Genomic DNA, 21,696 nt, shown 5'->3' on the forward strand with positions numbered 1-21,696 from the left:
CAAAAATTAGCAAAATTAGCATTTCCTTGCCATGCAAGAGCGGATCTTCTCTCCTGCTGGTCCTTAACGTTTAGTTGACGCTTGTGTTACATATGGTTCCGATACTTTGATGAAAGAATCTCTCGTTGAAGTCATACATGTCCTCAAAATTGCTGCCAATAAAAGCGGCGCTCAAATTCATATCCCTTGAAATAAAAAGGGTGAGTTGGGCTTGGAAAATCCTGCCATCGCACGCCAAAGACAAGCGGACTAAAGAAATTTTTCTCGATGAAACCTTTATTAAAAATATATTTTGCATAACATAACAGCTAGATGGTTAAAAAAAGAGACACGATTGTTTGTTGTGCCAAAATTTGAAGCCTCCGTGGTAGGACATCGATTCTTTTGAAGATTGGCGAAAATTGTGAGCGACTCGGAAACATTTGGCAAGTTTTTTCAAATGTTGGTCGCACTTATTTTACGCTATCTGTCGACAGATTTTTAACTTCAACAACAAACAAAAAAAATTCAAATGCGACTCGGGCTTAAGACAAGTGTTTTTTTTTTGTTTCTGTTTTTTTTTTCCTATGTTTCGTTTTGTTGTTGTTTTTTTTCTCAGATTTGCAACAAAGATCGAAAAAAGTATCATCTGGTTAGGACAGAAACTGTACCGACACATGTTTCTCGAAAATGTTTTATCAGTATTATTCACGTTCACGCAACATAGCTTTATCCAATACATCTGGTATTCTCATTCGCCATTGGTCAAAACGCATCACGTGAAAGAATATTCCCCAGCTTTAAATAGGACACAAATTTCTGAAATCAGACACTAATGTCTAAAATCGGGCAGTTCTGTCTAAAATTGGACATTAGTGTCCGAAATCAGACACTAACGTCCAAAATCGGACATTGGTGTCTAAGATCTAACTCTGGTGTCTAAAATCGGACACAAGTGTCCAAAATCAGACACTGGTGTTCAAAATTGGATATTCGTGTCCAAAATTGGACATTCGTGTCCAAAATTGGATACTAGTACGAAACAAGTTTCATCATGATAGGATAGTTCTCTACAATAACAGTACCGACACGTTTCTTGAAAAGCTCTTATCCATTTTATTCAGCTCCATGCTGTAAAGCCATATTCAATACGTCTGAGATTTTAAAATGAGTTTTCCTTCTTCTAAAAGTGCATAAACCACAGTCCATTTTAGGAACGGAGTGTTGAGTTCTGACTGTTTCTTTACATTTGCAAAATAGATCATGGTAATATGACCGAGTGGAGTCCAATTAGGTCTGTAACCGTTCTAGTGATTTGTTTATCACGAGTACGACTAGTCACAATTGGACGACACCAAGACCTGTCACCAATTTAATCAAAACTGTTTTGATCCTGTCCACAGAATTCGAGAGTGTTGATGGTATTTTTTGATTGAAAAATTAGTTAAAATCTTCGAACGTTATAACAAAGATTGACCAAAAATTTCATATTCTGATGCACCATAGAGAGGTAGTAATTAAGACTTCGATAGATGTTCCAAAATGTGTTACAACATCGCCATAATATGTTCAAGAAAATTCTCACACACTTTCAGGAAAAAAACATTTAGAACCTCCAGCAATGCGTATTAAATTACATAAGAACTCAAATCAATTACATCCGAACACAAAGTTTAGCTGAAATTATGACTTGATACAACGTCAACCTTCACCAAACCATCAATTAAAATTTTTCACGTACGATATAAGGCGTGTTTAAGTGAATTGCTCGTAGATGCAGAAGTCATTTGCGCGTGCATGTGCTGGTGCCATCTACGTGCAAGCGTTGAAGTCACACGCGTAAGTGAGTTGGGCGTGCTTGCAGAAGTTACCTACGCGTGCATGCAGAGGTCACGTGCACGTGGAGTTCTTTACGCGTGCACGCAAGGGTCAGTTGCACGTTCGGGCAGAAGTAAATCTTGTGAATGCTCCCTGAAGTCACTTACGCAAGTACAACACGCAGATGTAAGCTGTATGTGCACACTTAAGTCAATCGTGCATGCACATATAAGTCACCTAGGAGTTCATACGGAGATCAAACGCGCACGCACGCCTATGATTACCCGCACGCGCCCCATAAGGACGCTAGTTCATGTGCATGTACATATAATATGCATACATGAGCTCCCTACTTTAGTGGTAGGCCAGCAATTGTAGCTTCACAGGAGTCATTTTCACGGACACAAAGAAGTCAGTTCATTTTGTCATTGGCATTTCCGAGCAGAAGTCGACGAGACTTTGCGCGGAAGTCACTTCCACGAGCTCATAAAAAGTCACTTGACCCGAAAATTGTGATAACCTTTTCCTCCTAGAATAGAATTGCCGTCTCAGTAGTCGGGGTGATGTTCAATTTCAACCATAATATCTCCTTCACCAACTTTGTCTCCGGCTTTAAAATTCACCTTTTTTACCTGTACAACAAAATAAAATAAGCTCAGAATTCTTAACGCTCCATGGCTTGTTTCCTTTTTTTTAGCCGTGTACAAGGCCATGTTGGAAAAAATGGGAAAAATCTTTTCGCTCCAGACTTAACTCGCCTCTAGGTGGAAGGGGATCATCCTCAGGCCCTGGATCAGAGCTTAAAATAAAAATTGATGACAAATTTGAAATAATACCATTATCTTTCCATCATTTACTTACAGTTCCAGAAAGTCCTGCATGCAAACTGTTCTGCATCTTCATTGCCTCCACTACGGTCAACTCCTGTCCTTCATGAACCTGACGAAAAATAACGGACATAGAGAATGAGTTATATTTTAAATTCATTTGACGCCAACTAATATATGGTCAACTTTTGGTGGCCCAGATTCAAGATGCATGTACGGTTAAACTGAAATCATGTTTGGAACTCCGAGCATGTGAACGCAGATGTGATTTGCATCATTTGATTCCTGTTCCACACAGATGCTTCACAACCACTTGAAATCTACCCGACTTTAGGACGAACTTGTTTCTTTCACGAGCATCTGAACGTGCATGTGCAGGTGACATCTACGTGCAAGCCAAGAAGTCGCACGCCGAAGTCAGTCGCACGTGTTTGTAGAAGTTATCCTTGCGAATGCGTGCACGCAGAGGTCACCTGCGTGTGCACGTAGAGGTCACTTGCGCGTGCTTGTCAATCAACAATTTCTTGGCTTACCATGCAAAAGAAAGGGGAGGGACGTTCTTGTGAACTTGTCACGTAGACTGTTTTTTGGCCCTCGCGCGGACGAAGAGGCAGGGAGATTACGTGACGAAGAATCCAAAAGTTTCATTATGTGAATTCGCAATGCATGTCTTACCGTGTCACCGACGTTGACAGCCACTGATACAACTGTGCCAGGCATGGGTGACTTGAGGAATGGGGACATGTCCTCCTGGATAAGAGAAAGTATTAATACATTAAAACATTTTCTTATCTTCCATCAAAATTGAATTTACCAGTGATAAATTAAAGTTACTTAGACGAGATCAAAAGCCAAGTCAAGTTAACTTGGGAAAATTTCGAGCAAATGAACTAACGAGAGGAAGTGGAGGCCGAACGAGTGGGTTCATAGAAAGTCAGGTCAAATGAAGTCAGATTGATAACGGCAAACTAAACAAAAGTCAAATGAAAAGTCATTTCAAACTTCTAAATAGGCAAAGTTCAGTCAAATCTTGCTAGGATTTTTACTTTCTCCAGAGTTAACGCTTTTTTCAGCGATCAAAGCGCTTCACCACATAATATAAAAGATAAAAAGGTGTTTTCAAGTAATTAGTTTGTCTCAGAATTCCTTCCCGTTCATAGGATTTCACCAAACCTCTTGTTTCTCTGGCATGTACTTCATGTACTCGTACTGATCCTTCGTGTGCACTCGTAGCTTGTACTGCAAAAACAAAACGTGACTTACAACGGTGTACGAGAACGTCTTTACAACTATCGCACCAGTCTCCTAAATTTTCCTAATGAGGATAATGATTATCTTCTTTGATTGTAAATATATGAAAAATTCAGGCCTGTTCAGGATTTGAACCAAAGACCTCTCTTGTTTTTCGACCCTTATTTTCACTGCTGCCGAAGTACTGTTCACTACTGCGAAGATCGCTTCCATATTCAAAAATCTTCTTTGCACGCAGTTCCTCCGTCGGGTAAATTTTCCTAACTTGTATTACACTGATTCTCTTACTGTTGTTCCATAGTGCTGGATTGCGAAGAGATTTCCTTCTTTCTTTAAAGTCTGCAGAAGAAGGCAAGGAAAAGTCATTCATTGTTGATAGGTTATTGGACAACTGATAGTATAAAATTAACCCCAATCTTACCTGTAACAAAACATCATTTCCATTTATCTTGGCTCCGAATACCGGATCTGACAGTCCAGAGGATGTATTGAAATCCACTTGCTTTCCATCTATGCTGACCTACAACGCAGCCAGAATTAAGAAAATCTTAGACTAAGTCAAGTTTTATTAAGACAGGAACGGCAAGTAAATTTCACTTCCACCTTCGCCATCGTCTGTCCGTCTAAAATTCTAAACAAGTATTGTTGGGTATCCTTTGATCCGGGTGTGTGAATCAGACAAGTAAACAAGTCTCCCTTCCTCAAGGCTGGCCATTTTACAATTTATTTATTCACAGGCATCCTAGTTCTGTCCCACAAAACTTAACCATTACCCTAATTTCATTTAGTTTCACATTTGTTCAAAGTAAACTGAACACTCTTTCATCCACACCATTCACTCTTTAATCGAACTCTTCAGAAGATTCCTGTCCTTTTGGGAATTTTATTTGACAAAACCCAGTATTCAATTAGTACAAACGGCTCCTCATTGCGCTCCTTTCCATAATCGGTTAGAGATGAAACTCGAAAAGCAACATCACATTGAAATTTAAATTATAATTACACAGGAAACAGGAAGGAGTAAAATGCACGAAGGGCAAAATTCTTCCGCCATGGTGACCAAAATTTTGGGTGTTGTTTTAATCTACGCACAGTTTTGACAAGAAGACCTTTTCAGGCTAACCTCGAAATTTCCGTCTTCCTTGGCCTGTATCACAACTGGATAATCAGCTTTCTGCAGAGTAATTACCAGGTCCCACGCAGATGGTTTCTTGCTCACAGCATTGAGCCTAAAAACAAAATAAAATGATTGTTAAAAACAGCAATTTTCATGTGACCAGCACTCCAAGCTGCTACCGTTTTGTTAGCTCGAGGAACGAAAAAAAATCTCGGGAAGTTACTTTGCGGTGGACGTTTTCGAAAGCGGTTACGGAAAACTTTTCGAAAACAGGCGCGTTTCATCACACGAAAAAGAAAAAACCCAAAGGGAAACACGCTTTACACTAAGAATCCAAACGAAGATCCTCAAAAATGCGACCCACCAAAACTGAAAACTCACACGCATGAAAATCGTACACGTAACAATGCTGACGTTAAGGTCTCAGAGCGCGCGTGCAGAAGTCGCGCGTGCGGTAGCGCAAGTCACACCAGTTCGGTTCTGTCTTCTTTATTTCCCAATCCTATTCCCATAACTCACTTGCTTTGGTTCTTGAAGGCCATCGCTTTTCTTGCTCTTTGCACGAAGAAATAGGCTGTCGTGGCCAGTAGTTCATCTCTTTCTTCCTCAGTCAACTGATGACCTGATGTTGAATAAAAACCAGATTTAACAAATTCAGCAACGATTCGTGGCCAACTTCTTCAAACAGCCACAATTGTGCTACCTCCCTTGAAAAGGATAAAACTCCACCGCTAGTAAGGTTACTATCCCCGCTCTGCAAGTTCCCTGAGAATTTTCTGAAAGCCATAACCGTTAATATCCTTTTTTGTGGAGAAGCACCGTGAAAGTAAACTGTCTGAAACGAAATTATAGCGCAATGACCCTGACGCCAAATGTTTTTTTGTTAGTTAGTTTTTCTTGCGCGATTCACCTTTAAATCCACTTGGATACTCTTCAGGAAGAAACTTCGTGGTGATGGTTCCGAGGCGGAATTTGGGATGGTTAAGAACATCACGGAGAAGTGAAACATTGTATGTAACACCTAGAGAATATCAGAGAACAAAAATGTGGTTAATTTTGAGCTAAGTTGTGAACTAATGAAGGAGCGTGGGATTCTGATTCCCTTTGAGAGACTGAATTCCAAACATTCGGATCACGCGCTGCTTTTTTTAGTTTTTTTCTTCATGGGCGACAATTTTTTCTCAAGCTCTTGACGACATAAGGTTCTCGCGATCAAGCTTGAGGATAAACCCTTGTGTGAGACCAGCAGCTGTTTATCATGTTGTGCACGATGGTTCTGACTTGCAAGTCTGTGGATAACACCAAACGTGTGAAGCTACCGAGCAGTTCTATGTTACGGTGCTGTTATTTTGCTGTGCAAGGTAGTTCTAGTTGCGCATACCACCCTACGGTTTGACCGTTATTTCACTGTTACCTCTGATAACATAAGAATCCAACGCCTTGTTCATCAGATCAAGAGCTTCATTTCTGGTCGGCGAATGAGTAACCAGCTAAAATATTGATAAGAGACATTTTTTTAGCTAAGAAATCACAAAAACTGCCCGCAAGGATAGGATATTATTTCATAGAAATAAGGACACAGAAAGGTGACAAATAGCACATCCATCGCATTGGCTTAAGGGAGGGGTGGGTGCGCAGCGCGCAGTTGCTCAGATACTGACATTAAACACAAATTTACCTTAAAATCACCAAGGAATGTTGGATCAATATCAGTATCTGGGCAACTGCCCACCTACCCCTCCCCTAACCCAACATTAACCCTAACTTGTCATCAATTGACTGTTATTGGGTTAGGGGAGGGGTAGGTGGGCAATTGCCCCGATACTGATATTGATCCGAAATGTTTACCTTCGATATCATGGAGTCGTAATAAATGCTTATTTCACTGCCTTCAATGATACCACTGTCACAGCGAACCTAACAAGACAGAGAGGAACACTGTTAGCCAAGTCGATTTAAGTAAGAGCACTCAGGGTCTTAAAATAAGTGAGGGGAATGTGCTGCCTCTGTTATGACATGCGCAAATCGTTAGGCATTCCAGTTCTCGGATGAGGACGATAAACCGTTGTCCTGTCTCCCGTATGTTCCCTATACTGGTTATCAGGGGACGTTAAAGAATCCACACACTTCTCGCAAAAAGTAGGGAACGTAACTCCCTATGTTAAGGTCTGGCCTTGTTATTGTTCATACAAGCCTCCATTTAAACCAGCTTTAAAGCTGAATTGGGCAAGCCTGTCTGTTGTTCCAAATAAATAAATAAAGATTTTTGATGTTCGAGTCAAATTACTTACATTTGGTAGATGGGTTGGCTCAATATACTTGTACAACCTTCCAATGGATGGCAAACCAAAATTCTTGTATGGATCCTAGACAAGAAACGGTCAAAGTTAAGCTTGTGATCACTGATTATTTTCTCCTTGCCCATATTAATGTGTGATCAAGGTGATACTCAAAGAGAATTTTTAAAAGCATCAGGTAATGATTTTCACCCTGGATAGCACAGCTAATGACAGAGGAACTTTCCAAATGCCTCACCTCAGCGTACACACGGCACTCAACAGCCCAGCCATTGATGGGAATATCAGCCTGCGTGATGTTAAGCGGATGATCTGAAAGACGTTACACGCAACAAGACCAAAATAAGGTAATTTAGTGTTAACAACTGGGTTGAAAACGTAAATTAGCCACCGTAAAGAGTAAAAAAGCTGACGTTTCGAGCGTTAGCCCTTCGTCAGAGCTCTGACGAAGGGCTAACGCTCGAAACGTCAGCTTTTTTACTCTTTACGGTGGCTAATTTACGTTTTCAACCCAGTTGTTAACACTAAATTACCTGCTATACTCTCCCACCGACGCAGCACCACAGTTTCTTTAGAAACTTACCCCTTCATTCAAGACCAAAAGAAACTTGGCTTGACTTTGTTCTCGACGATGAAATGCAAATCCGCCCCAAAAATTTATTGTAAAGGTATCTATTCACGTCAAAGCATGTCAGCTTAGGGAATTTAATGCATCCCCGCAAAAAAATGAACAGTGGTTTCAAAATTATTAGGGACAAAGAGACCTCCAATTCCTTGAGAGGTCTGGGCTGCCCAGGAAAATTTTAAAAGTTTAGACTGGAGCAGTTTCATTCCCCTGCAATTTGAGGTCTATCCCAAACTAAGTATGCTAAGAGAACAGTGACGATTATGTTAAGGTTACAAATGGGGCAAGCAACCCACTACCTGGCTGCTAAATGAAACTCCTAAATGAATATTGAGCTAAAAAGTACAGCAAGCCTTCTTTTGAGAAAAATGTCTCCTGCAGTTCACCAGTCAGAATCAGTTATTCATGTCTCATCTGCAAGTTATAACTTCATTTCATTTCCCTTTTCTTTTCATACAACAGGATTCTCATACCTGCTGCTACTCTGATCATGTGTTCCACAAGATCAACTCCAGCTACCATCTCAGTGATGGGGTGTTCCACCTGCAGACGAGTGTTCATTTCTAGGAAATAAAAGTTCTTCTGTGAGTCAACCAAACACTCCACAGTGCCGGCTGAGTCATATCCAACTTCTTTAGCCAGTGCAACAGCTTGTTCACCCATTGCTTTTCTCATGTCAGGATCCACAAATGGGCTAAAAGAAAAAAAAAAAACATTTTGATACATTAGATTGCAACAAAATATTTAAGACAATATGTTCAACAGTTTTTGCAAATGGTGACAAATTTGTAGAAACAGAAGAGGGTAATGATGCACTGAAATTGAAAGAAGGTATAAGGGCAAGCTTAACCCTCTAACTCCCACAAGTGACCAAGAGAGAATTCCTCCTTACAATATGATACAATATCAACCAGACAAGTGATGAGAATAAAGAAAAATATCAATTTGGGGATAATAAGTTGATCCAAAACTAAATTCTCTGAACTTAAACATTAAAGAATTGTATGGTTGACAGTAAGGAGAATTTACAAATTTGATCTGGGAGTTAAAGGGTTAAGAGAGTCAAAGAGTTAAACTGTAACACTTTAGAGGCAGCTGAGAGCATTTGTAAGGATGTTGTATTTCACAGAAGCTTCAAGAGGTTTCCAGCTTCATTTCAAAACACCATATTTCATTTGACAAACTGCATGATAGATATACAGTGGCAAAGTTGTCCACAACCCCCTCCTCCTAAAAACCAGTGAATTTCTTACTACTTGTCTACAAAGAAAATTCTTGGAATGACAGGATCACACATTACCAACTGATAGTTGTGGAGAAATATTTCCAGGCTAGAGTGTAAAAAAAAATTGGTGTTTTATCTATCAAAGTTTGAGCACCCCCCCTCCTTTTCATCAACATTTATTGGATCCACCCCTAATAATATAAAACAGAAACTTTGATTTTACCTAGGAGATTCTTCTATGACTTTCTGGTTCCGTCTCTGGATAGAACATTCTCTTTCATTCACATAAACCTATGTGTAATGCATAAAATTAGAAACTTTGATCCAATATTTTGCATCATTACACAAACCCAATTCACAAATGCTTAAAAAAAGCAATTAGTTAAGTCTACTGCTTAGGGGTTGAGGCAACATGAAAGGAAATTTCTGGGCCAGTTAGGAACAAAAGACTGTTACAAGTACACCAATTTGTTGCTCACCTGTTTGTGACATTTCCTGATATGTTAAACATGCAGTACATAAAAAGCTGGTGAATGGGGACTCATGGTACTAATGGACAGAAATTATTGAAGTTTAACTGTTATGGTAAATTATACAAATGAAAACTTACAGCATTCCCATACTTGTCTCCAAGAACCTTAGCAGAAGGATTGAAAAAAAAGAATGAAACCAAATTTGTTTAAAAAACATTGTACTCTGGACCAGCAAAATAAATTCGAGCAACATTCCACACATTCATGTGGTGAATCATTACTACTCATTTAATCAGTATACTAATCACCCAGTTAATAGCAAAAAAAGATGATTTTAACAAAATTATTTCTACAACACAAGGGAGCATGCATATCTTCAGTTTCACCAAGGTGAATAGTGAAGGATATTCATGGTTTGCCAGTCAGAGCATAATAACTTATATTACCAGCATTCTGTACCTGAATCTCAATGTGCCTTGGATTGTCAATAAACTTTTCCACTAACAAACGGTCATCTCCAAAACTGGACCTTGCTTCTTGGGATGAGAGTCGAAACCCTTCTCTGATAGAAAAACAGTATGTCTTTCAGATCTTGTGATCATATTTACAGCTTTATCATATTCACTTTGAAATCACTGGCAATCCTTGCAATCTAATTGCCTCCAACAGTGTGGTAACAGAATTAAATAGAAAGGAAGAAACTACATTTCCTACTTTGTTTCCTCATCATTCCAAGCAATTCTCATTCCTTTGCCACCTCCACCAGCGGAAGCCTTGATCATGACTGGATAACCTAAAGATTGATGATGACTATTAAGTGAAGCTCACAAGCAATCAAGAGGGGTATACTGCCTATAAGCTGGCTATAATTTCAAATAAAGTTCTACTTGAGTCATGATTTTAGACCATTAAAAGATCCCTAGGTTTCTTTAAAAGGCTTGTTTGAGGAAAACATACCTTTTCCTAAAGTTTGTTATAACCCTTTTTTGACATTGTTTAAAAAGATCTGTATCAACTAGAACTTGCATCTCTGTTTATTGTTAACCCTTTAACTCCCATTAGTGACCAAGACAGAAGTTCTCTTTACAATATTAATACAATATAAACCAGATGAATGATGATAATAAAGAAAAATATCAATTTGGGGATAATCAGGTGATCCAATACTAAATTCTCTGAGGGAAGGTACGTTTTTTCTTGGGGGGGGGGGGGGGGGAGGGCTGGGGTCTCAGAGGGGAGGGTCATCAGTGAAAGTGATCACCAAAGGGGGAGGGCCATACCCTCTTTTTCAGCTATTCAAGGGGAGGGTCACACCTTTTCCAGAATTTTTAATGTAGATTTTTGTGATGTTATTTTCTATTTTTTTTTAACAGACTAAGTTTTTTCTTTTCAACTTGTTTCTTTTAATTCGGTAGTGAGGGGAGGGTCACACTTTTGTCAGTCACCTAAAAGTGGGGGGGTCAGGAGTTTTTTAATCAAAACATGAGGGAGGGCCAACACTTTCTTTTGGGAAAAATACCAAAATTCCCCAGCCCTCCCCCCCCAAGAAAAAACATACCTTCCCTAACATTATAAGAATTGCATGGTTGACAGTAAGGAGAATTACAAATTTGATCTTGGAGTTAAAGGGTTAAGCAACTGCTACATAATTTCATATTTTTTTCTTTCTGCTGTAATTGTAATGTTCTGTCTCTGTTCCATTAAGTTTTTGCGTGAGGTTGTGAAAGAATTACAAAACGCCAAAAATATTTATTTCTTGCCAGTATGCGCATTGTTTTCACCAGATAATTCTCACTGCCAGATGATTTCAACTACATCAGTCTTTGTGTTACTTTTTGCCAGCACCATGTTACTTTCATTTAAAAGATTTCCTACTGGACCTGGTCATGCCACAAATTGTAAGCTTGTTCCTATTTCATTAACTTTTTTGTGGTTGTTCTTAATTTTGTTATATTTTCTTGGTTAAATATTTGTATTCATCATTTATTTTCAGTCTAATCACATATATGCATCTACACCTATACAAATCTTTACATCTAAATACGCATCCATCTGGCAAATTAATTGAAGGAGCATTCACTTTGTGACATTCAATGTGTAGTATTTATCTACAAAATCAATTTTTAGAGGAGACATGTACATGTACCCTGTTGAAACCACTTGAAAACTTAATTTATAAAATAGCAACTACACTCCATCTAGATATTAGCCTTCCAAAGAATTTGTGTTCTGAGTTTGTAACATACCTATCTCGTTTGCTATTCTGACTGCATCTTCATCATTCTAAAAAAACACCAAACCAGAAATATTACAAATTCAGATAACTTCAGTGTTTTCTATAACTTGGGATTTTATTTGTGTGATGATAACATTTGGAAAAATCAGAAAGAAATTCTACTTTGAGAAACCTTTGTTGGATTGCTACACTGTCTTACTGTATTAAATGTGTTTCTGAAATAAATATCCATGGCTTGAAGCAATTCTTGACCCTTAAACCTTTTGAAGTAAATACCATACAATTCTCCTGCAGTATCACCTCTAAATCAGAAATTACAGTCACAAGAGTACAGGAAATGATTCCCAACTAGAAGAGCTCTAGATTGTTTAACAGATTTTCCTAATCAGTGCCGTAGAAAATTTATAGAGAAAATTAAGGAGAATGTTAATAAGCAAAATGATATTGGGGTATACAGGATTAATTTGAAGCAACATGGTCTCACCTTTACAACTCCTTCAAATCCAGGAATAATATTGACTCCAGCCTTCTTACCAATCAGTTTACTTTGAATTTTATCGCCCATGGCTTGAATTGCTGCAGCATTTGGTCCAATGAAGGTGATACCAGCTTTTTCCTTAACAGCACATTCAAACAATTATCATTTATTTGATAAAAAATTTGAAACATTATTACTTAAATGAAATGAAAATTGGGCAACATGCAGCACAAAAAATTATCATGGTAGTAGTAACCCATCAAGCCAAAAAAATTTGGACTTATGACTGTACGACCATACGACTGACCATACAAGGTGCTACTTTTAACATACATGGTCAACTGTACCATGAGCACGCCAACGCCACAGCTTTGTCCAGTAGTCTAGTGGTCAGTGCACTGGGCTCTGAGTCAGACAACCCGGGTTCTAGTCCTGGCCGTGGCAAGGCGTTGTGCTCTTTGGATGTGCGGGAAAAAAAAATGTGAGCTCTGCTTTTAGGCTTGGCTAAATCTATATATTATTATCATAATCCAATTTTTTGTCCTCATGTGCAACTGGTTTTAATGTCTCACATGACCAAATATCCCCTGGCTGAAACTGGAGGATATCAGAGGATATACCCCAAGTACCAAACTGGAAAACTCTGCATTTAAAATCTAATTCAAGATGACAGAGCTTTGTGTGGTTGTACAGAGGAAGGAACATGTGTTTTTGTTCATAAATTGTACCAGAGAAAACTGGATGGTGAACATCCCATGCAGTGAATGGTGAGCTGTTCGTAAACATTTTCCCTGCATGTTAAAAAATATTTGAAGGATATCAAACACAATTGCCTCCATTGTTGTGTCAAATGGGGGTTATTCTTTAATTTTCAAGCCTCCACCTTTTGCAGAATTAATAATTTCACTACTTATGACTGAACTTTTGTCTCGAATAAATTTTCTACATGGCTGGCATTCCAAGGGGTAAGTTATGCTTACCAGCATTGCAACAAACTTGCCATTTTCTGATAGAAAACCATATCCTGGATGAACCTGCAAGCAGTAGTAAATAATGAGTCCAAAAAACATTTAATCTATGCTACATAAGGAGAATATACAGAAACAGACGGAGCGTTCTTATCATAGAATATTATAACACAATTCAAGGCAGCTAAAAGGAAGGATTACATGTTACCCTTTTACCCCTAAGATTGATAAGTATCTAATTTCTCCCAACAATATCACACCTGAATCAAACATCAAGATCAGGAGAAAAAAGGAAATGAAAACAAAGTCATGAAGCTCTTGATTGTTCAAGAGAGAAGTTGTATAATGATGCTAGTGTATGAAAGGTTAAGATCTTTAGTAGTTAAGGGCTAAGATGTTCATTGTCTACCGCTTGTGCTCCTGTTGTGTGTAAGGCTTCCATGATCGCATCCATGTTGAGATAACTTTGATTTGTTGGAGGAGGACCAACACAGAACGATTCATCTGCTGTTTTGACATGCAGCTAAAATGGAAAATAATTTAAAGTTCAATAATAAAGTTTAAGTCATTTAGCTTCTTTAACCCATAACTCTTTAAATCCCAAGATCTAATTGTTAATTCTCCCCTCTAGCTACTGCAGAATTCCTTGTGTATTAGTTCCGAGAATTTAGAGTTAGATTAAGACAACAACTTCTACCTGATAAGTTTTGGATATTCTCATTACTTATTTGCTGGACAATGTTTGGGTATTATAGCAAGAAGTTGCATGTTAATCACTTTAAAGGTTTAACTCCCATGAGTGATCAAGATGGAACTTCTCATAATATCATCACAATAACAAGCAGACAAGTTATGGGAATAAAGAAAAATATCAATAATGAATTAAAGTTTTATTGGCTGATCTAACACCTAATTCTCCAAAATCAAATCACCAGAATTGTATGGCAGACAGTAAGGAGAATTACAATTGAGATCTTGGGAGTTAAAGGGCAAACAGAGATTTTCAGTTAAAAGCAAGTCACCAGTAACTGATTGCTGCTTAAAAGCCTAGAAAGGCCTCCTTTAATTTCCATCAGTTAAGATTTTATCTAATACAATTCCTGTGGTCCTTTTTTCAGAGCTATATCTATTTCACAATTGATAGTTACTCCTGAAGAAAAGGCTATTGTTAAATCTTCTTTTCAAAATGCTAACTTTTGCTTGAGGTTGTATTATGATTATTTGAGATAATAGGTATTATTTAGTCTAATTTGTCCAACAAATAAAGACATAGGTGTAAGGAAAAAGCATTTTGATGGTAAACTCACAGCATTTGCATCTGCTTCACTATAGATAGCAACAGTTTTAATTCCAAGACGTTTACATGTTTTCATGACCTAAAAATAAAAGAACAAAGGAAATTCATGTACAGTGACAAGATTTAATAAAAGTGTAAACTCAAATCACATGCTCCCAGATCTCTGTTACATACCCTACAGGCAATCTCTCCTCTGTTGGCAATCAGAATCTTGTCAAAAAGCTGCAAGATAATGGCAATATTAGAGTGAGAGATTGGAACATGTCTGTCAAATAGTTTTTCCAAAGATATCTCATTATCATCATCATCATCATCACTGTCATCATCATCATCATTATCCTGATTACAATACAATGCATTCAACCCTTCAACTCTCAGAAGTTATTAACTCTTTACACCCTAACATCAGTATGCATATTCTCCCTAGTTTCTCTCTACATTTCTTAAGGTTCTAAAAAGGAGAATTTGTTTAACAATCAAGAGCTTCTTTAGTTGCTGATCATTTCCCTCATTCTCATGACCTTAATGTTTTACTCAGGTATGATCTTGTAAGGAGAAATTAGATGCCAGTCACTCTTAGGGGTTAATTAAGGAAAGGATTAAGGGGAGAATTAACAGCTAGATCTTGGGAATGAAAGAGTTAATATCACCTGTCACATCATATGCAAGACATCAAGTAGATCCATCATGATCATAAATAATTTACCAACAATATAATCACATGAGGTAAAAATAAAGGTTATCAATGATAAATAGTCTGCATTTGCATCTTTAAGCTGGATTTAAAACACACCTGTTCATTCCGAGCCGCTGATGTTTGCAAACCCCTAAACCATGTCTGTGGATATCTTTTGAACCAGGCTGCTCGTTGCTGTGAAATTTAATTCTACTGATTATTCATCCATTTATAGTAACATCTATGTGAATTATTTTCACTAAAAAAGGTCGAAAAGCGAGCGAGCATTATCACTTCATATCTCACATGAACTCATCAGTAAAAACCCTTGTCCGTTAATCACAGAAATAAACTGTAAAAATTTCTTGACGATGAAAACAGTATGCAGTTTCAGCTAGGAAAGGGGTACAGCAACAGGGGTACACCCAAAGGTAACCCCTATTTCAGACCTTCACCCCTTTTGTTAGCAGAGAAAATCGGGAAGAGCTGTTGTGAATATCTAAACAAATATTTTAGGAGTAGAAAATAAAATTATGACTTGCCACATTTTTCTTTAAAATTCAAATTATGCGTAAATTTAATTTCAGTAAAATGCACAAACACTTAGAAAGCCATCTAAATAATTACAGAGTAAAAATAGCGCAACGTGCAAACTGCCACGACGGAAGAGAAAATCTGACTTGATCATGACGAAAAAGTTTTTTACTTGAGGGCACAAGTTTACAATTCAAAAAACATTAAATATGTTACAAACCTTGCAAAATTTACAAGATCCTTGTAATAAAGAAGAGATTCCAGATCCTACACTTTTTCCAGCCATCTTCAAACGTGACTGAAACAGCTGAGCCTGAAGTTTATCTCTTCAGCGGGTCAAATACTACTGTCCGCGAGAGACTGGAGCAAAGTCAGGAACAGCGTTGTAGTTCGTTTTCAGGCGAAAAGTGTGTTTATTTCTCCGATTTTCATCGTCTGGAGCTGACTATAAGTAATATTTTGCCTTGATTTTCGCATATTTGAATATCTGAATATTTAAGTGAACGTGTCATGTAGACTTTGCTTCAAGTCTTTCAAGGAGTTTGCACTTATTGATGTTTGCACGTGCTAGCTTATAGTATTCCGATTCTGTAGATTATTGTAACTTATCAGTTGCGTTTGATTTCGTTTCTAGTTATTCGAGGATCATGATCATTCCTATTCGTTGCTTCACGTGTGGGAAAGTGATTGGAAATAAGTGGGAAACCTACCTCGGTTTCCTACAAGCAGAATATACGGAAGGGTAAATATTTAGTGTATGTGATTTGAAACATTAAGAAAAAGCAAATCCAGTTCCGGGTTTCTTAGCTTCTTGTCTGAACTGGAGTCGCAAAAATGTCACTGAATGGTCTATTTAGACTCCCCGCAACAGTTTCCCATCGTAAAAGTTCACCACTAGAATTAAAGTCAAGCGAGCTTACATATATACTGAAATAATTTCAAAATTATTAAAGCAAAACTGAGAATTTACGAAGCAGAGTTCAGGTTGATTTTGTTTTTATATGACAAGTCAGTTACTTCCATTATTGAATTGTTGACTCCTATGCTTGATAATTTTAAGAATGAAGTGTAACATCAAGTAGTATTAACCCTTTACACCCTAACATCAGTATGTAAATTCTCCATACTGTTCTCTATACATTTTCTAAGTTGCTGACAAGGAGAATTTGTTCAACAATCAAGAGCTCCATTAGTTGATGATCATTTCCTTTATTCTCATGACCTTTATGTGTGATTCAGGGGTGATACTCTAAGGAGAATTAAGATGTTAGTCTCTTTGGGGTCAAAGGATGAAGCCCTCTTAAGAATCTTCCCATTCTCATCTGGTGTCTTGACTTTGCATTCATTTGATATTGCTGGGAGAAATTACTTCTTGATCACCCTTTAAGTTCAAAGTTTAACACTCCTTTTTTGTCCCATCAGAGATGCTCTTGATGCTCTGGGTCTTAAAAGATACTGTTGTAGAAGGATGCTTCTTTCACATGTGGATCTCATTGAAAAGCTATTGAATTATGCTCCGCTGGAAAAATAAACTCTACTGCAATTTTGCATTGGTCAACAATGGAAGCTGTGATGGTGCATGCTTACTACTGCAATCTAGATGCAAGCTTCTTGTGTGTACATGAGATGCAATATTTTCACTTGCTTTGTCTTACAAATTACAAGTCTGTTTAACCTATGATACTGAACTTTCTCTCTGTGTGACAGTGTGCTAGGCTTAGTTTTCATATGTGCCAGAGAACAATTAAGCAGTTGGAAATTGAAACATACATATAGATTTCTAGGAACTTTTTCCAAAGCATTGGTCCAATTCATGTCTTCTTTTGTTATACTTTGTTGTTCTGTTAATTTTCTTACATAGCCTATGAACTTAGTCTAATGCACCAAAGAAAGTGAAAAGTATTTTATGAAAAATCTAACTTAATATAGCCTTTGTTGTGGGGGCTTTCTTTTTACAGCAGGAAATCTTCAGTTTGTTTCTTGTGTTTTCAAGGTTTGACAAAAATGAGTAAACCTCATGAGAACCTTTTTGTAATTGTCTCTTCAAACTCCTCAACATTTGCTTTCAACTTAGTTGTAAGAATTTGAGGTTACATTAAGATAAATCCTCTTTCTGAGAAGTATGTCAATTCTTAGAGCCTCTACTGGATTATGTTTCATTGATATTTTAAAGAGAAGCTACACATTAGTCATTTCTGCAAGTACCGGTATAAGGCAAAGAATACAGTGTACAGTATGCCTTTCTAGTTTGGATTATAATAAACCACTATTTAGAGTTCTATAGTTGATGGAGAGGGAAAGAAAGAGGTTTACTAAAGGTGGCGCTCACAGTGTTCTCCAGATACTTTTCTGGTGGTCATCCATGCAAAACCACTAGCTGGCAGAAGATAAAAATTTGTTTCAAATCAAGACAGCTTTTTGGCTGCTTTGACCATTTATAGTTTCTGGAACTTCAGGAGGAAGTAGCCAGTGAAAACATAATCTGTCAGTGCTTCTGGAGAACACTTGGCTCACAGAAAATGTAAATAAGGGGCATAAGAGGGAGAAGTGGGCAGGGGAAGGGATTGTGAGAGTGGTTATGGTATTTGAACCACGCTTTTGGACGTAAACAATCACCCATCTTGTTTTCAAGGTTATTATAGTCTAAATTTGATTATCATGATTATTTATTGAATTCTCATGACCCATCGGAGAGTCTTGATTATGTATCTTATTAAGAGAAATTTGATTTTAATCATTCTTGCTTTTAATTTGACTGATTATTTAGTTCAGAAGAGCTGTCAGATGAATTTGTGATTTTCGTGTGGCAAATTGTCAGCAACGTCTGATGTCTGTCAGTGCTTCATGAGAACACTGGGCTCGCAGGAAACTTGAAGTTGTAAATAAGGGGCATAACAAGAAGAGGAGAGGGGAGGGGGTTGTTAGGTGTTTGAACCAGGCTTTGAGCTTTTATTTCCAATAATACCTCAGCTGTTCCGGACCCAAGGGTCCTGCCTATGCACGTGACTCCACCCTCGAAACAAAATCACTCGCGAATTTCGCGCAGGCCACTCACAGAGCATGTTACAAAGGCTGATTAGTCATGATAGAGCGTTCGGCGATCCAGCCCTTGGTGAACGAGATTTGAAGAAAATGGGCGTTGGGATACTCTCTTTTGCTACTTATAATGTTGGTGGCATGATCTCTAACCTATGCCTAATATGAGAAAATGGTCACACTCCATACTAATTACAGCGAAATGTGTGAGGCCTATTCCAGGCGTTCAGCAAATTTCCGTGCGAAATAGTAAATGACACGATAGTACAGGCGGAGCGAATACGCGACCCTACCCAAGCCTCGCTCGTTTTTTCACTGGTCTGAACTACATGGGAACGCACGCTGATGAGGGGAAGAAAAATAAAAGGAATTAATACGCTTGGAAAAACCACTTGTTTAATGGTGAATCTACAATTGGTTCAATAAGGCAGCTTGCCATTATGACAGTCACTGAGTCACTCTTCTGATAAAATGTAAGGTGTTGAATACACTCGAATCAATAGGAGAGAACTACCGTCTAGGCGACTAATCTTACGTAAAACTGAACCTTCACATGCGGAAGACACTGCATTTCCTTCTACTCTTCGGTACATCTTCGTAATATAATCGGAACGTCTTCGGGAATTTCTGGACTTCTTTGGGTATGATAAGCTATGTTCACGAAAATGCTCGCCTTCTGAGCATAATACCCACGTCATTGACTTAAAATGCAGTCAGGTGTTCATCCAGAGTTTTTTTTTTCGTCGTTAGAGAGATGCTACAAATAGTTGCCTATCATCGAACTACATGATGAAACTGTCTGATCGCTCGATACTCGTTCTAGAATAGATCGGCTTTTTCTGTTTCCCAGCTCGAGTGGACAAAACAGCACAAATAAAAGCCAAACCAGTTCCTACCACGAACAAAAAGAAAGCCCAGCTGAGTTTACAATGGCCGAGCCTGTAAAAATTTGCTTCTTTTCCACAAGCTTGCTTAAATTCAACACTTCCCCAGCCTGAAGGGTAAATACCAAAACCAATCGCCAGAAGAAAGCCTGTGGATTAAAATGAAGAAATAGATAAATTAATACTTAGCAAGAACAAGGTAAGATAGTGAGGAAAAGCTTCACTAGAGCATGAGCTTATCCAGATTTCTGACGCATGAAGCAACTAGGGGTTTCACTACTCCCCCTGGGAAGGGGTGTTAGTCCATTACAACTTACCCCCCTCCCACGACATTTAGCTGGTACCCATTTATGTTCTGGGTGGGGGGTGGAGAGAGGCATTGGGAGAGTGGAGTGTAGAGTGCCACGCCTAAGAACACGCCATTATGACCCGGCCAGGTCTCGACGCCAGACCTCTCGATAAAAGCAAGATTGAAAACAGGAGATTGAAAAAAGTGGAGTTATTTTAGTGTGACTTTACCTTCCCTCCCTAAAGAGCAATGGAAAGAGGAAGGAAAGAACAAGGCCGTGGTGTTTTGGGGAATTATCCCTAAAGTACCGAAGAGTTTATGGTTCTTATTATCCAGTCAGAGGATAAGTAGCTCGAATACTGGGAAGGTTTCGCGCCACGACAGCGCGGTGTCGATCACAAATCAGATCTACCCTTGAGCCTGGATGTGTGTCAAGTCACAGCATCTCAATAACTGTTTGATTCAAGTTTCCTGGGGTTCTGTATTACTCCTAACCAATGTCATTCCTTTCTAAATGCGTCTCTGGGAATTCGAAGAAATAGGTAAAAAATAATTTATCTCCAGCTATGTTTTGAATTCACTAATTACTTCCTAGAACGTTATATTGAATAAATTGCTACTTTGCGTATTATTTTACAGAGAGAGAAAAAAAAGAACGATTAAAAATCTATTAACGTTAGATATTTGACCTTTCCCCGGCGACCTTTTTATTGAAACTCAAACTCGTTAATCGGTTCTTTCCCTTTGTGTACAAACAGACACGGCACGAATTTTCATCTGAATTGAATCGATCACTATTTTTTATATTATCGCTGCGAAAACAATATACACTCTCTTAATGGAGCCGGCATACTTTTGTTTATCAGATGAAATTAAGAACACCACAACAGAGCTTTGTTTTTTAATCAAAAAGTTTCCTTTTCAACACAGCAGTAGGTAATTTTCTTGCGGTCAAATTATTGACCCGAGCATATTTCATTTATTACTCACGAACGAAGGAAATTAATTAAATCTGTTTTGACGTTTCAAGTAAATACTCAACCCAAATTTTACCTAGATAGTTCCATCAATGTTCATTGCGATTGGAACCGGATTCAATTTGTAGTTTTGTGAAATGTAACCTTGGTAATCGTCATTGTGTCAATTTGTCGATTCATCGCGGCTACTTTGTTATTAATAGTCATGATCAGAGCGAAACTGCAATTTACCTCGATTCATTAGAAAGTAGTAGGTGTAATTCTTTTGAACGGAATGTTAACTCTGGAAAGTACTTTCTTTTCACGGAATAGCACTTAGAAATTATCGAGGAAAGTATTCCCAAAATATTTGCACAAGTGCTATAATAGCGTTGTTCAACTTTGTAGACTTCAATTTTGTGATCAATTAAGAGGTGAGAGACGGATAATTTGCAACACCGACAACTTAATCAATTTTCAGGGCAGCGAAGCAAACTAAGTGATAAATCGTTTCAAATTTAACGTGACTCGGTAAAGAATCCCTTTAAATTCGAAATTTCAACCAGAAAGTTTCGAAAGAAAGTAAACAAACTATTGCGAGGTGTTATATTTAGGAGCTAGGAGCTGCTTGGTAAATATACTCGACACCCTTGTAATGAGATCAGCTTTTGGCGCATTGATTTTAGTCTCAAATTTTTACTCACCAGCCATTACTTGCAGTGCTCCTCCG

General features: G+C 38.1%; 3 protein-coding genes across 3 annotated transcripts in view; 1 reads left to right on the top strand and 2 right to left on the bottom strand.

Annotated features, from left to right (window-relative positions):
• Window positions 1-1,071: 1,071 nt before the first annotated feature.
• On the bottom strand, window positions 1,072-16,128 carry LOC113673143 (propionyl-CoA carboxylase alpha chain, mitochondrial). The gene is made up of 26 exons (XM_089210766.1): window positions 16,022-16,128; window positions 15,385-15,462; window positions 14,766-14,813; window positions 14,602-14,670; window positions 13,704-13,817; window positions 13,307-13,360; window positions 12,333-12,464; window positions 11,859-11,895; window positions 10,327-10,405; window positions 10,072-10,174; window positions 9,750-9,776; window positions 9,363-9,430; window positions 8,388-8,608; window positions 7,528-7,601; window positions 7,284-7,358; window positions 6,841-6,909; window positions 6,407-6,482; window positions 5,903-6,013; window positions 5,512-5,614; window positions 4,999-5,104; window positions 4,297-4,395; window positions 4,164-4,214; window positions 3,798-3,863; window positions 3,300-3,374; window positions 2,659-2,736; window positions 1,072-2,429 (listed from the first exon to the last, which is right to left on the bottom strand). The coding sequence occupies exons 1-26, from the start codon at window positions 16,085-16,087 to the stop codon at window positions 2,346-2,348; spliced, it is 2,163 nt and encodes a 720-aa protein (XP_089066892.1). The 5' UTR covers window positions 16,088-16,128; the 3' UTR covers window positions 1,072-2,345.
• Window positions 16,129-16,152: 24 nt separating this feature from the next.
• On the top strand, window positions 16,153-18,080 carry LOC149043355 (DNA-directed RNA polymerases I, II, and III subunit RPABC5). Its single transcript, XM_089210767.1, has 3 exons — window positions 16,153-16,252; window positions 16,436-16,543; window positions 17,224-18,080. The coding sequence occupies exons 2-3, from the start codon at window positions 16,449-16,451 to the stop codon at window positions 17,330-17,332; spliced, it is 204 nt and encodes a 67-aa protein (XP_089066893.1). The 5' UTR covers window positions 16,153-16,252; window positions 16,436-16,448; the 3' UTR covers window positions 17,333-18,080.
• A 1,154-nt stretch (window positions 18,081-19,234) lies between these two features.
• Window positions 19,235-21,696, bottom strand: part of LOC113672864 (LHFPL tetraspan subfamily member 6 protein) — a 3,104-nt gene continuing 642 nt past the window's right edge. The window contains exons 1-2 of the mRNA XM_027189213.2: window positions 21,671-21,696; window positions 19,235-19,870 (exon numbers count right to left, since the gene is read on the bottom strand). The exon at window positions 21,671-21,696 is cut by the window's right edge and continues 642 nt beyond it. Coding sequence (XP_027045014.2) covers window positions 19,620-19,870; window positions 21,671-21,696 — 277 coding nt within the window. The 3' untranslated portion in view covers window positions 19,235-19,619. The remainder of the gene's footprint in view (window positions 19,871-21,670) is intronic.

Source organism: Pocillopora damicornis, chromosome 6 (genome assembly GCF_964200805.1).
Source record: "Pocillopora damicornis chromosome 6, jaPocDami1.2, whole genome shotgun sequence".
In the NCBI taxonomy this organism is placed as follows: Eukaryota; Metazoa; Cnidaria; class Anthozoa; order Scleractinia; family Pocilloporidae; genus Pocillopora; species Pocillopora damicornis.

Coding starts and splice junctions, on each gene's coding strand:
- LOC113673143 (XM_089210766.1), bottom strand. CDS start 16,087: ATGGCTGGAAAAAGTGTAGGATCTGGAATCTCTTCTTTATTACAAGGA. Junction 11,896..12,332: donor GATTTGAAGGAGTTGTAAAG/GTGAGACCATGT, acceptor GTGTTTTTTTAG/AATGATGAAGATGCAGTCAG. Junction 3,864..4,163: donor TCCAGCACTATGGAACAACA/GTAAGAGAATCA, acceptor TTGTTTTTGCAG/TACAAGCTACGAGTGCACAC.
- LOC149043355 (XM_089210767.1), top strand. CDS start 16,449: ATGATCATTCCTATTCGTTGCTTCACGTGTGGGAAAGTGATTGGAAAT. Junction 16,544..17,223: donor CAAGCAGAATATACGGAAGG/GTAAATATTTAG, acceptor TTGTCCCATCAG/AGATGCTCTTGATGCTCTGG.